Here is a 13,526-nt window from a genome sequence, read left to right as displayed (position 1 = left end):
ACTCCACTTTCAAGGAGCTATGAACCTGCACTCTCTTTGTTCAGCAACACTCCCTTGGACCTTACCATTGACTGTATAAATCCTGCTAAGATTTGCCTTTCCCAAAATTCAGCACCTCACATTTATCTGAATTAAACTCCATTTGCCATTCCTCAGCCCATTGTTCCAGTCCTTCGGACTAGTTCAGAATCCCTTTCTGTGCAATACTGACAAGATGAGGTCGTGGTTCTGGGTGTGGGTCATCACAGCATACTGGTGATAGAATCCAGGTGGGTAACAGCTCAGTTCACACACACACACACTTGGTCCACAGTTAGGATTGGATTTTAACTTTGGCAAACTGGACAGAACATCTGCACCTGGTGCCTGTCCCCTCGGTTCAGGGGGATGACCACTTTCCGTTCACAGTGCTGCACGGCCCTGAGAATGGGCTTGGAGACAGCTTCACCTGCCTGTTCAGAAAGCCTTCTCTTCCTCTCAGTCCTCCTGTCAGCCCTCGTCCCACACTCCCCCACCTCCCTATCCAGTCAACCTGCAGCTATCACTTCATGGGAGGCAGGACTGAGAGGATTTACTTGGCTGGTCCGTGCTGTGGAGGGATTGTCTTTGCAGCAAATGTTAACCAGGTTGGGATTCCACTCGAGGCAGGACAGGTGATCCGATTGAAAGGGTTGGATGGGGTCAATGCTGAGGAGATGCTCCCCCCCACCCCCCACCCCCGTCCTGGGAGAGTTCAGGAGCAGAGTGTCTCAGAATAAAGGGGCACCAACTGCAGACTGGGATGAGGAGGAATTGCTTCTCTCACACACTGGCGGGTCTTTGGAACTCCTTGCCACAGAGAGGTGTCAGGGCAGAGCACTTGCATCCATTTTAGGCAGAGAAAGAGAGAGAGAGAGGTCCTCACTCGGTCGGGGAGAGGGGATTCAAAGATTGATAGATTGTTGATCAATTCAAGGAGTGGAGGGTAAAGGGAAAAGGGAGGAATGCGAACTCGAGCAAAGTTGGATTAGCCATGATGCAACGCAAGTCAAGATTTGAGTATTGCTGGAAAAGCACAGCAGGTCTGGCCGCATCCAAGGAGCAGGAATATCGACGTTACAGGCAAAAGCCCTTCATCAGGAATGAGGAATGGCCGAAATGTTGACTTTCCTGCTCCTCGGATGCTGCCTGACCCACTGTGCTTTTCCAGCAGCACTCGAATCTCCAGCATCTGCCATGATGCTATTGATTGGCAGAGCAGGACTGGGGACTGAATGGCCTCATCCTGTTGCCATTTCTTGCGGAATTATCCGTCAGGCTCTTCAATCAGATAATCCTTCACTCGCCAGGAGTCCAACAGATGTTGGCCAAGTCTGCTCACTCTATCCCTGGAAAGATAATGAGGGCAGACTGGACAGAGGCCTTCCTGAGGTATTTGGTGGATGGAAATCGTGGGGAAGGGGAAAGCAGCAGGAGATAGGGTAGGGTTTGTGCAGGGATAATGGACTCCAGGACGTTGAGTAGGACGACCATTGTGTGATAGTTGCCAGCCACTACACCAATGGGGTGACTTGACCACTGTATGCCCAGAGAGCACAGTGTGTCTTACTCAGAGCTGGAGGAGTGGCACCGAGATGGAGAGACTGACCCCACGCTGTGGCTGTTGTTTGCAGAGTACTTTGCCGAGGACGGAGAGGTGTGGACGCTGCCCGTGGTCAGGAAGGTTCACAGGCAGATCCTAAACGACCCGACACTGTGCCATGATGACATATCAGTGCTGGGGCAGTCGGAGTTTAACAGGGTATCTACAGCCCTTATCCTGGGTAGTGAGAGCATTGCGATCGTGGAGAAGAGGGTGAGTCTTTGGGGGGGGTGGGGGGTAGGGTGGGGGGAAGAGGGGTCCTGGTGGGTTTCAACCACATCGGCAGTCACTGTGGTGGGCTTGAGCAGGGCTGGTCTGCCTGGCTCTGGGTGAGCCCACCACACCGCTCCCCTTGGGAAGAGGCCATACTGAACATGGACCCATTCCCAACGTCCCAAAGATATGGCTCACCTCACTGCTCTCCCACCCTCAGGGGGATCCTGACTGGGTTCTCAATCTGCTTCGCACGGCATGGGGGTCAGCACAGAGGTCAAAACAGGTCACCCTGTGTCCCAGTGTTCCACACCATCAGCAGCTACGGGTCACAGACTCTGCTGGAGGGACCACATCTGGGCGCCATTCCAGTGCAGGTGTGGTGGGCACTGCTGGGGTGTTCTCACTACCTCACACGGTCTGCCCCTGGGGCACGGGTAAACAGGGCTCAGTGTGGAAGCACCTCACCCACACTGGGCAGAGGGGGGGGGGGGTAGGTTGGGTGGTGGGGGGGGGGGGTGGGGGCACATTGCTCACCCGTTGGCCCTCCCCAGCCCCTGCAGGACACATGGACCTCCATGATGGGGAAGACAATAGACATTAGGTGCAGAAGTAGGCCATTCTGCCCTTCGAGCCTGCACCACCACTCAATATAATCATGGCTGATCATCCTTAATCAGTATCCTGTTCCTGCCTTATCTCCATAACCCTTGATCCCACTATCCTTAAGAGCTCTATCCAACTCTTTCTTAAATAGGGGTGGGGGGAGGTTGTGGGGGAGGGAGGTTGTGGGGGAGGGAGGGAGTGTCGCTGTGGGATATACGAAGAGTCCTCTGCTGACCGATGCCAAACCCCACCCCCCAACCTCTCTGTCTCTCTGTCTCTGTCTCTCTCTCTCCCCCACCCCAGGCCGACAGTATCCAGGTCCCCGGAGGAAACGGAGCTCTGTTCATGGCCGCGCAGTTTCTCAAGCGATGGTTCACCATTACTGACCCCAGGTCTCCCGCTGTCTATGTCTCGGAGCCCTGCTGGGGTGAGTCATCCTGTCCCCCCCCCCCCCCCACCTCCCACCTCCCACCTCCGCCGCCAACTGCTGTCCACATTGTCAATGTACCCACCTCAACCACTTCCACTGGCAGCTCATTCCATATCCGTACCATCCTCTGTGTAAAAGCATTACCCCTCAGGCTCCCTTTTTATTCTTTCCCCTCTAACCTCAAACTGATGTCCTGTAGTCCTCAACCCCCCAACCCCGGGGAAAACACTGAGTGCATTCACCCTATCCATGCCTTTCACGATCTTCTACACCTCTATAAAAGGTCTCCCCCCTCAGTCTCTGAATAAAAATGTCCGAGCTTGTTCAACCTCTCCTGACAACTCTGACCTTTGAGTCCAGGCAACATCCGGGGAAATTTCCTCTGCACTTTTTGCAGTTTAGTAATATCCTTCCCATAACAGGGTAACACACTGTGAATCGCACCCGATCCTGCACAGACACAGACACATTTCTGCCCCCACTGGAGTCTTGCTGTGCACACACCCCACACATAACATCTCCCACAACAATCCCACTCCCAAACCAAACAGGTAAACAGTAAACCCCTTCAGGCCACTCTGGGGCTGTGCTGGCAGCTATGTAAATGTGAAGTGAGCCTGAATGTGCATGTCAGATCAGCAGGTCCTGAGCCAGTGGTACTCTGGCCTGTGGAGAGTGGTCCCAGGGTCATGGTAGGCTGGTGCCCAGAGAGTGGTGTTCCTGTGGCGGGGGCTGACCAGACAGAGACCTCTTCAGGATCAGTGGTCCCCAGGTGGGAATAACCTTTCTCTCTCTCTCTTTCTCTCTGTCTGCTTGTGTTCCCTGGCAGAGACACACGTGTTCACCTTCCAAGGAGCTGGCTTCAGTGATATCCGTCGTTATCTTTACTGGGATCATGAGAAGCTGTGCCTGGCCATCCCACAGTGGCTGGAGGACATGGAGGTACCAGATTCCTGCTCGGGCCGGTCACTGACATGGGAGGCTGGGGAGATGGGACAGACTGGTGACCACACACACACACACACACACACACACAGACCCAATGACAGGCAGCAGGGCTGGAGAATGGGACATTTATTCAAACAGAGAACACCAAGTCACACAACACGGAAACACACTATTCGAACGTAATCCAAAACTAAATTCGTCCGACCAATATCCCTCCAAACCCTTCCCATTCATGTCCTGATCCAAATGTCTTTTCAACGTTGTAATTATAACCACATCAAGCACGTCCTCAGGCAGTTCACTACACACGTGATCCAGCCTTGGTCTCAAACATTTTCCCCCCTTGTCTTTTTTAAATGTCTGTCCTCTCACCTTCAAAATATGCCCCCCTTGTCTTTCACATGATGGTGAAAAGAAACCTATTTTCAAACTCTACCTGTACTCCTCTCGATTTTACCAACTCCCCGAGGGTCACCCCTCAACCTCTGACCCTCCAGTGAAAAATGTCCCAGCCTGTTCAGCCTCTTCTTACAGCTCAATCCCCGGTAATATCCTGGTCTCCCTCTTCTGAACCCTCTCCAGTTTAATAATATCCTTCCAAAAGCAGGGTGACTGCACCCAGTACTGCAGTCGGGGCCTTACCAACCTCCTGTACAAACTCAACATGACATCCCAACAACCAGGGAGTGCAGAGAGTGGGTCAGGAAAGGACCAGTAAGACAGCGATGTGAGAAGGTTACCCTGTTAAAACCGAAACCCTCACAACAGGCAGCGTTTAATGGCTCCCTTCGTGTGTGACAGACCTGGTCAGTGCCTCCTTACGATGTTAAATACCAGCCCTAACTGGTGAGTCAGCCCTCCCTCCCTCCCGTGAGGCAGTGGGCACTTCCTTGACGCCCCTGACCGTGCTGCTTCCGGCAACTTCCATCAACTCGCTGCCCATCCTGGCCCACTTCCCCAGCCCCCTCACCCCCCCAGTGCAGCGTCAGCATCTCCCCGCACGGCCTGTCAACCTAGTGTTCCCACCTCAGAGCCTTCCCCCTACCCACCCTAACCCTAACCCCAACCCCAACCCAACATGGACCGGCCCCCACCCCAACCCAACCCAATCCAGCGTAGACCGGCCACAAGACATTGGGAAAGGTTGGTGACCAGGAGGGGGAAAGGCTCAAGGTTTTGGGTGGGAGATGCTGGGAGGAGGGGGATGGGAGAGGAGATGCCCCCCTTCCTTTCCCCATTCTGATGAGGGTGTGGGAGGGGGAGACGGGTGCAGGAAGGAAGATGGGTGACCCGTCCCGAGACGTTAATTCAGGGAGGGGAGAGTGGTGGTGATTTAGTCGACATCTCTCTCTCTCTCTCTGTGCTCCTTCCAGAACGCTCCGGAATATTCCATCATCGTGCTGCAAGTGGCAGCTCATTGGCCGACAGCCATGGATCCAACCCCCGCCGAGTGGAGGCAGATCGCGGAGGTCATGAAGGTGAGGGACCAGGGGTCAGGGGTGACACCCCCTTGCCAACCCACCCTCCGGCTCCCACTCAACCACAGGACCATGGGGAGATGCCAACAGGGTGGGCATGGCCAAGGTGGGGCAGGGGGCATTATCATCATCAGAGACCCAGTGGTGCTAGGATAGAATCCCACCCCAGCCAATGGTGGGATTGGAATTCCATGGAAAATCCCATGATGACCATGGTGGGAGAACCACCATCAGGTTCACTATTGTCCCCCCGGGAAAGGGGACGACTATCCTGAACGGGAATGGCCTCCATTTAACTCCAGACCCACAGCAACGTGTTCAGCTCTCCAACGGGGCCCAAAACTGTGCACTATACTCCAATTGTGGTCTGACCTTACACAGCCTCAGAAGTAAATCCCTGCTTTTAGGTTCAAGTCCCCTCCCCTCCGAGGTTAGACCCCACCTCGAGCCTGGTGTGTGGGGAGCTGGGTGATGAATGGCCGGTAAATGCTCGCCCAGTCAGTGACACCCACCTCCAGTGAGCAAACGGGAAAGAGAGAGGGTACCAGACTGTCACAGAAAAGACACGAAACACAGGTCCCCTCATCTCCCATCCATCCAACACACAGAGATGTTCAGTTGTTCTCCAAGCCTTGCTGGGAAGGGGTTACCTCAGCAGCTTTCCAGTCGCTCCTCTCTGTGATTTAGCACAGACTGTCTGTTGGAGGAGCTGGTTAGTGTGAAGTCAGCATGTTTGACTCCAGCCCAGACTGAGTGGCTGTTCCTGAGGGGATAGCAGGACCTTTAACCTCCAGACCATTGCACCCACAGACAGCACAGGAAAATGAGGCCATTCGATCATGGCTGGTAATGTTTCCCAGGCCCATTCTCCGGCCTTCCCCCTGTAACCCTCGAACCCTTCCTCTCTCTCAAACACAGGCCGTGCCCTCCATGGCCTTCTGTGGTATAACCCACTTGCTGTTCCCCTCCTTCCTGCTTTGTTCCAGCTGAGATTGTATTGTAGTTACCTCTTGAAGAGTGAATGCTCCCCAAGCCCCCTCCATCAGACCAGAAGACAAAGGAGCAGAAATGAGGTCATTCAGCCCATTGACTCTGCTCCACCATTCAATCATGGGCTGATAAGTTTCTCAAGCCCTTTCTCTCCATTAACCCTTCATTCTCTATCACCTATTGATCTCTGTCTTAAATATACTCAATGACCTGGCCCCCAAAACCTTCTATGACAGTGAATCACACCGATTCCCCACTCTCTGGCTGAAGAGGTTTCTCCTTATCTCCATTCTAAAGGGTCTTCCCTTTACTCTAAGGCTGTGCCCTCATGTCGGAGTCTCTCCCACCAATGGAAACATCTTCCCAACATCCACTCTGTCCAGGCCATTCAGGATTCTCTATGTTTGAAATTCAATCCCCCACATCCTTCCAATCTCCATCCAGTATAAACCCAGGGTCCTCGAACGTTCCTCGTATGTTAAGCTGCACATTCCTGAGACCATTCTCGTGAACCTCGTCTGAACACGCTGCAGGACCAGTCCATCCTTCCTGAGATATGGGGCCTAAAACTGCGCACAATATTCCAAATGTGGTCTGACCGGAGCCTGACAGAGCCTCAGAAGTACGTCCCTGCTTTTATATTCAAGTCCTCTCCCCCTGGAGGTGAAACCACACCTGGAAATGGGTGCGTGTGGATCTGTTCACCACACCTTCCAACAAGGCCACCAGGATCTTTCAGAGGGAGCTGAGGGGATTGAGGAGAATGGTTCAAGCAGCTGGATCCATTCAGTCAGGAGTCTCTGTGGGAGACCCTGAGTCCCTGTCCATAGGGAGACTCCATGATTCTGACAGAGGGGACCCCTTCCCTCTTGCTCTGGACTGGCCTGGCTACACACAATCCTCAGAACCAGGAGCAGGAGGAGGCCATCTGGCCCATCGAGTCTGCCCCACCATTCAGTAAGCTCATGGCTGACCTTGTCACGGACTCAGCTCCACTTACCCACACTCCCACCTATCCCTTAATTCCTTTCCTGTTCAAAAATCCATGTTTGCCTGGAAAACATGTCATAAGGTAGGGTCAACCACTTCCCTGGGCAGGGAATTCCATAGATTCACAACCCTCTGTGTGAAGCAGTTCATAGAGTCATAGAGATGTACAGCACGGAAACAGACCCTTCGGTCCAACCCGTCCATGCCGACCAGATATCCCAACCCAATCTAGTCCCACCTGCCAGCACCTGGCCCATATCCCTCCAAACCCTTCCTATTCATATACCCATCCAGATGCCTTTTAAATGTTTCAATTGCTTCCCAAATCAGTCCTAAATCTGCTCCCCCTAATTTTGAGGCTATGCCCTCTCGTCCTAGTTTCACCTGCCAGTGGAAACATCCTCTCTATTTCTATCTTATCTATTCCCTCCATAATTCTTTGTTTCTATAAGATCCCCCGCCCCATTCTTCTGAATTCCAATGAATATAATCCCAATCTACTCAGCCTGTCCTCACAAACTGACCCCCTCAACTCTGCGGTCACCCCGGTGAACCTCCAGTGCCACTACATCCTCTCTCAAGTGAGGAGACGAAACCTCCAGATGTGAGGATTTGGATGAGAGTTGCTGTCATTGGGGGGGGGGTGGATTCAGAGGTGTGTGAGTTGGGGGGCGGGGGGAGGGTGGAGCAGGAGTGGCCGGGTTGATGTGTAGAGGGACAAGGGGAGACGTTCACTGCCCGGTCTCTCGGAGGCAGGATGGTGTGTGAGGCAGGCTGACGGAGAAACCCTTCCAGTGACCAAGACATCTCCTGTGTCCTCTGTCCCTCTGGAACCGGAACGCCGGCTCCCCTGTTTCCGGGTGACAGGATTTTCCCGGTGGGACTGGAGGAGGATTCACCTCCATGGACTGTCACTGAATGAGTATCTCCTTCTGTTTGCAGAGAAAGAGACTGTTCCCTTTCTTCTTTGTAACAGCCCAAGGCCTTGCAACTGGAGACCTGAACAAAGATGCATTTCCCATCAGGCACTTTGTGACTGAACGCTTTGAGCTCCTCTGTGCCCAGTCCTACTCCAAGAACTTCGGGTTATGCGGTGAGTGGGCAGGGAGCGGCCTCCCAGGACCTGAGACTTTCCCCAACCCCAGGAAGATTGGGGGTGGGTGGGGGAAGGGGGGTGCGCAGATGGGCCTGTGGTAACTGGACTTGGTACAAGGTCAAGCGCAGGCCCCTGAACATTTGATGAGCTGAACTTTCCGGAAGGTCAGCGAGCGATGGAATCAGGTGGGCCCTGGGAAGCGCTCTCTGGATTGGATGTGGGCAGTTGGGGGTGATTGGGGAAGATAACATGTCCCCTTCTGACCTGGAGGCCCACCAGTGAGCAGGAGCACAGAGTAACTATCAGCAGAGAGAGAGAGAGAGTGTGGATGCTCTCTGGGAGTGGAGAACATTCTGGAAAGCTGCTCTCAGAGATCCTCTGGGGGGGCAGAAAGTGACCGACGGATTATTGGGATGGGGGTGAGCCATTTCACCAGGTCTCTTCGCCCCTGTTCCCAGATGAACGAGTGGGAAGCCTGACTATCGTATCCCGGGATAATCCGAGCCTCATACGGATCCGTTCGCAGTTGATGTTAACGGCAAGGTGTACTTGGTCAACTCCCCCCCAACTGGGTGCTCGCATTGTGGCAACCATCCTCAATAACCCCGCCTTCTTCACTGAGTGGTGAGTACTGCCCTGCTCCCTGTCGCTCACTCTGGGATCTTCCTGTGCGCACACCGTCCAGGCGCTTCAGGCTGGGTCTTCCCCCCCCACCACCATTGCTGTGATGGGCAAAGACGGACAGCAGCAAAAGGCCATTCAGCCCTTCAACATGACCCTGGTTGACCATCCAACCCTGTCTGTTCCCACCTGCTCCCCCAGATCCTTCAATCCCCCATCGCCCGAAGATCTGTACCTGACTCCTCGCACACCTTCAATGTTTGGCTTTAATAGAACCCCAAAGAATTGTGGGTGCAGTTCTCCATTCACAAAAAGGGTCCCTGGCCCTGAAACCTGAACACTGATTTCTCTCCATTGATGCTGCGAGACCTGCTGAGCTTGTCCAGCAACTTGTGTCAGTGTTTGGCGTGGATGGCTGAGGGTCTTCACTCTCTCGGTGAAGAGATTTCTCCTCGTCTCAGTCCGAAATGAGCTACTCCGTACCCTCAGTCTGCTGCCCTCGTCACAACTCTCTGCCCACCCCAGGACACCCTTCCCTCGATTTACCATCACCTTGGCCTTGGAGAATTTTCTCAGTTTGAACACGATCTCAGGAAGAGGGGGTTGAACAAGAACTGTTTAATGGACAGAGTGTTGTAACCTGAGCTGATCTGATCACCCACGAAGGCAGAGCTGACACAAACATCTGGCTTGATAGATCATGCGTTCTTTTTTGTTTTGGACCGATGCTCTCTCCCTGAGAGATGTACACACCGTCCTGCTTTTAACAACAAAACAGGAGCTTCTTACACAAAGCACTGGAGATAAAATACTAGAAGCCAAACTATTTACCCAACTTAATGGGTTGTAAAACACATGGTACAATATCATCCCCTTCATCCAAAACATTCCTTTAAGGATCCCAGAAACAATTATGTAGGCTCGTCACAAACTGCCCCTTGAGTGTGTGCACGCTCTCTCAAACACTTCAACATGTTTCATCTAACCAGGAGTAAGTGAGCACTGCAGATGCTGGTGATATAGAGTCAAAAAATGTGTTGCTGGAAAAGCACAGCAGGTCAGGCAGCACCCCAGGAGCAGGAGAGTCGACACTGCGGGCATAAGCTCATCAGGAATGATGTCAGTCTCGCTGAAGGGCTTATGCCAGAAACGTTGACATTTCCTCAAGCTTGCAGACCCTGGGGTTTAAACACTCTCAGCTTCAAATGGCCTGTTCAGGGCTTTATTCCATCGGTTCGAAACTGCAATTGCCCCTCAACTACTTGCTTGAACCTTTCCCCCTTTTTCTCAGGAGTGCTATCCTCTTTCGTCCAGGGACCTTTCCAAAACCGCCCCCAAGCTGAGACATAAACAAAATCCCTGAATAGGTGTGTGTCACCGGAGTCAAAGTCTGATCCTCTTTCACCAGCCTGAGAAATGGAGATGATGTGTTTGTGCAGGGGTGGGCCGTGGGGGCATGACAAGAGGGAGTGTTTCCTCCAGGTAACAAGAGGCTCTTCCTCCCTCCCTCCCTCCCTTCCTCCCCCCCTCTGTGTCCACCCCCAGGCAGGCAAATCTGAGGAGCATGGCGGAGCGGTTGATGTTGATAAGGGAGAAGTTGGCGGAGGAGCTGCGCACTCTGGGGACCCTCAGGCCGCTGAACCACATCAGACGACAGATCGGACTCTACATGTTCGCTGACTTCAAAGGTGAGGCTCCTGGCATGGCAAGATCCCACAAGGCCCTCCCTCCCAAGCAGCTGCGGCAAGTGAACCCACGGGGTGCCATTCCAGGGGGTTGAAAGGGGAACCGGCTGGATCAGGCGTTGCTTGTAATTTCCAAGCTGGTAATCACCATCGGGATCAGGAAGCCAGTGGGAACAGCCCTGGGGATCCGGGATGGAAAGCCTCAGCAGAGTGTCACCCAGAGCAGAGCATCATGCTGTCCCACACCACCAATGGGTCACCCTGGCAGGCGCCGGCCCAGCCTCGTGTTCTCCGAATCTGGGTTTGAATCCCACCCCAGCACCTGGCGAAATCTTAATTCAACAACAACAAAAACTCGTCCAGTGATGACCATGATTCCCTTATTGGGAAATCCCCATCTGAATCACGAATGTCCCTCAGGGAAGGAAACTGCCATCCTTACCTGGTCTGGCCTACACGTGACTCCAGACCCACAGTAATGGGGTTGATGCTCAGCTGCCCCCTGACTAATTAGGGATGGGTAATAAATGCTGACCCAACCAGCGATGCCAACATCCCACGAGGGAAGGCTTTTAAAAATAAAACTCCATTCCCAATCCGGCCAATCACTTGCTGACCCTCCATCTTAAAGCAGCAAGGTCCATCAAGCAGGTCCTTTTTAATGAAGAGGTGCTGGCCATTCAGCCCATTGAGTGTGTCTGGACATTGGACATGGTCATGACTGATGGGACAGTACAACGCGTCTTCTCCATTCCCGACACCAATCCTGACAATCAGAAATCTCACAATCTCTACCTTCAACACAGCGAGTTTCCCCAGCCCTCCACCAGAGAGATTTTAAAAGTTTACAACTGTCCCATCAACAAACCTGTCTCTTCTTCTCAGACTCAGGACCCCTCCCCTGACCTTCCTTTGGGTTCCAGATGCCCACCTTGGCTGTGATCCTCGAGAGAAGAAAACCAGATCTGCAGACAGTGCTCTCAGTGTGGTCTGACAGAGCTCCTTCCAAAGTGACCCAAACCTGTGCTAACTGTGCCTAACCACCTCATTGACACCAGAGTGTCTCATCATCACATCCTTGACAGTAACCTCCTGCATTTGTCTGGCGACTGATATTTGGCAAAGCCAATCAGAAGGTCCAGGGTTTCTCTCTCACTCTCTCTCTCTCTCACTCTCTTTATTAAAGAGTGGGGCGACATTAACCATCTTTGTGTAGACCATCAACTCCTGGGAAATCTGCACCTTTCACTCCCATACGTTTCTTCTGTACAACCTGCTGACTCCTGCTAATTCCCTTCAACAACTCATTCTCCAAAGCCACTTGGATCTCTCGTCCTGGGAGATGCTTTGTCTCTCCTTCAGTGACAGACAAAGCTTCTATCCCATTCCTCTGTCCCTGTCAAAAGTTCCTATTAAGATAAATGAACATGCACAATTAATGGAAACGTGTCCCTTCTCTGTACCTGCAGAAGCTTTTACAGTCTGTTTTGATGTTTCCTTTTGCTCAGTTGCATTCTTGTTGTATTGTCACTTTCTTTCCCCAGTGCCCTGGTCCTACTTGCCTGCATTCTAAAAGCATCCCAATCTTCAGGTTGACCATTATCTCTGCCAACTTTATGCTTTTTGTTTTAATCCTTCACAGTCCTCAACTCCATTTGTCTGCCTCGGTCAACTGCGGACTGGCAGCGAGCCGACAGCAATGTGAAAGGCTGACGGGCCTCAGACTGTGCCAACACGATTCTCGATCTCGACAAAGACACACCTCTTCAGCCCTCTCCTGAATGGCTGACGCTCCCATCTCCCCCACCCCCACTGCTCTAGCTCTCACTCTGCCTGAACCATTGATCACCATGTCTACTTTCCCCACTAGCTATGTCTGCCCAGCTCCCCCAAAGCGAGCCCCTCCAGGTGTGTGTGAGTCTGTGTATGTGTCTGAGAGAGAGTGCATGCGCGAGACCCCAGCAGTCACTCACCCAGTTCTTTGTGTCTTCCCAATAGATTCCGAGATCATGTACTTGAAGAAGAGGAGACATATTTACCTGACATCCATTGGCCAGATCAACATGAGCCTGATGAACAGCCAGAACCTCTCCTACGTAGCCCAGTGCATCAGTGAGGCTGTTCAGTCAGGTCTTGAAACCCCTGAGACAGCGCAGCCAACAGAGCTGTAACTGCAGGCCACTCTGCCCGTCTACCATCCCCTATCCCTCACTTCCTGTTCCCCGTGCAGTGCAACAAGGGGCAGGTTTGTCGCGAGGGGTCCAGTTTATCTTTTAAAGTTTTAATGTGAATAAAACACAGGGAGATTTAGTGAGAGGGTCCAGTCTGCTGTGGGGGAGCCAACTGCAGTCAGGAGGAACGGGAGAGTGCATGATGAGGGCTGGGGGCTGGGGCTGGGGGTGGGGACCACAGCAAGTCCAGAGCTCAGCCCCTGCATTCTTCACCTGTTCCAGTGTGTACCAGAGGATTCGCGCGTGCGCGCACACCCACACACGTGTCTATCCAACAATACCCCACTGAAGGGAAGGAGGGTCCACAGTTGGAACTGTTCCCACTCCACGCTGCAGAATTCCAGTGCAGTTGCAGGAATGAATCTGGACCAACAGAAGGTGTTTGCACCTTTGGTGGGATGTTGGCTGATCTGAAATGATTTTGTCTTCACCTGTCTCCACCAACACGTACTCACAGATGGCAATATCCCGAGACCCAGGCTACAGTCGGCACCCTCCCCTCCTGACACATCCTTCTGGGATGCGGGGCTGGTCATATTGAACACAGATGCACCAGAAAATACAGCAAGTGCTTCCACAACAGGCTCCACTCATCAGAGATTCACCATTGCACACTC

General features: G+C 52.9%; 1 protein-coding gene across 2 annotated transcripts in view; it reads left to right on the top strand.

The window, feature by feature from the left end:
* The window catches only part of LOC122543021 (aspartate aminotransferase, cytoplasmic-like), a 14,929-nt gene extending 1,895 nt beyond the window's left edge, over nt 1–13,034 (top strand). The window contains exons 2-9 of one of the 2 annotated variants that reach the window (XM_043681198.1): nt 1,653–1,834; nt 2,744–2,867; nt 3,700–3,812; nt 5,192–5,296; nt 8,219–8,369; nt 8,831–8,996; nt 10,539–10,681; nt 12,677–13,034. In XM_043681198.1, coding sequence (XP_043537133.1) covers nt 1,653–1,834; nt 2,744–2,867; nt 3,700–3,812; nt 5,192–5,296; nt 8,219–8,369; nt 8,831–8,996; nt 10,539–10,681; nt 12,677–12,849 — 1,157 coding nt within the window. In that variant the 3' untranslated portion in view covers nt 12,850–13,034. The remainder of the gene's footprint in view (nt 1–1,652; nt 1,835–2,743; nt 2,868–3,699; nt 3,813–5,191; nt 5,297–8,218; nt 8,370–8,830; nt 8,997–10,538; nt 10,682–12,676) is intronic. The other variant, XM_043681199.1, reaches the window with a different exon arrangement.
* The last annotated feature ends 492 nt before the right edge of the window (nt 13,035–13,526 follow it).

This window comes from Chiloscyllium plagiosum, chromosome 42, assembly GCF_004010195.1.
Source record: "Chiloscyllium plagiosum isolate BGI_BamShark_2017 chromosome 42, ASM401019v2, whole genome shotgun sequence".
In the NCBI taxonomy this organism is placed as follows: Eukaryota; Metazoa; Chordata; class Chondrichthyes; order Orectolobiformes; family Hemiscylliidae; genus Chiloscyllium; species Chiloscyllium plagiosum.
The sequence above is the reverse complement of the archived record's forward strand: the minus strand, read 5'-3'. Positions and strand labels throughout refer to the sequence as shown.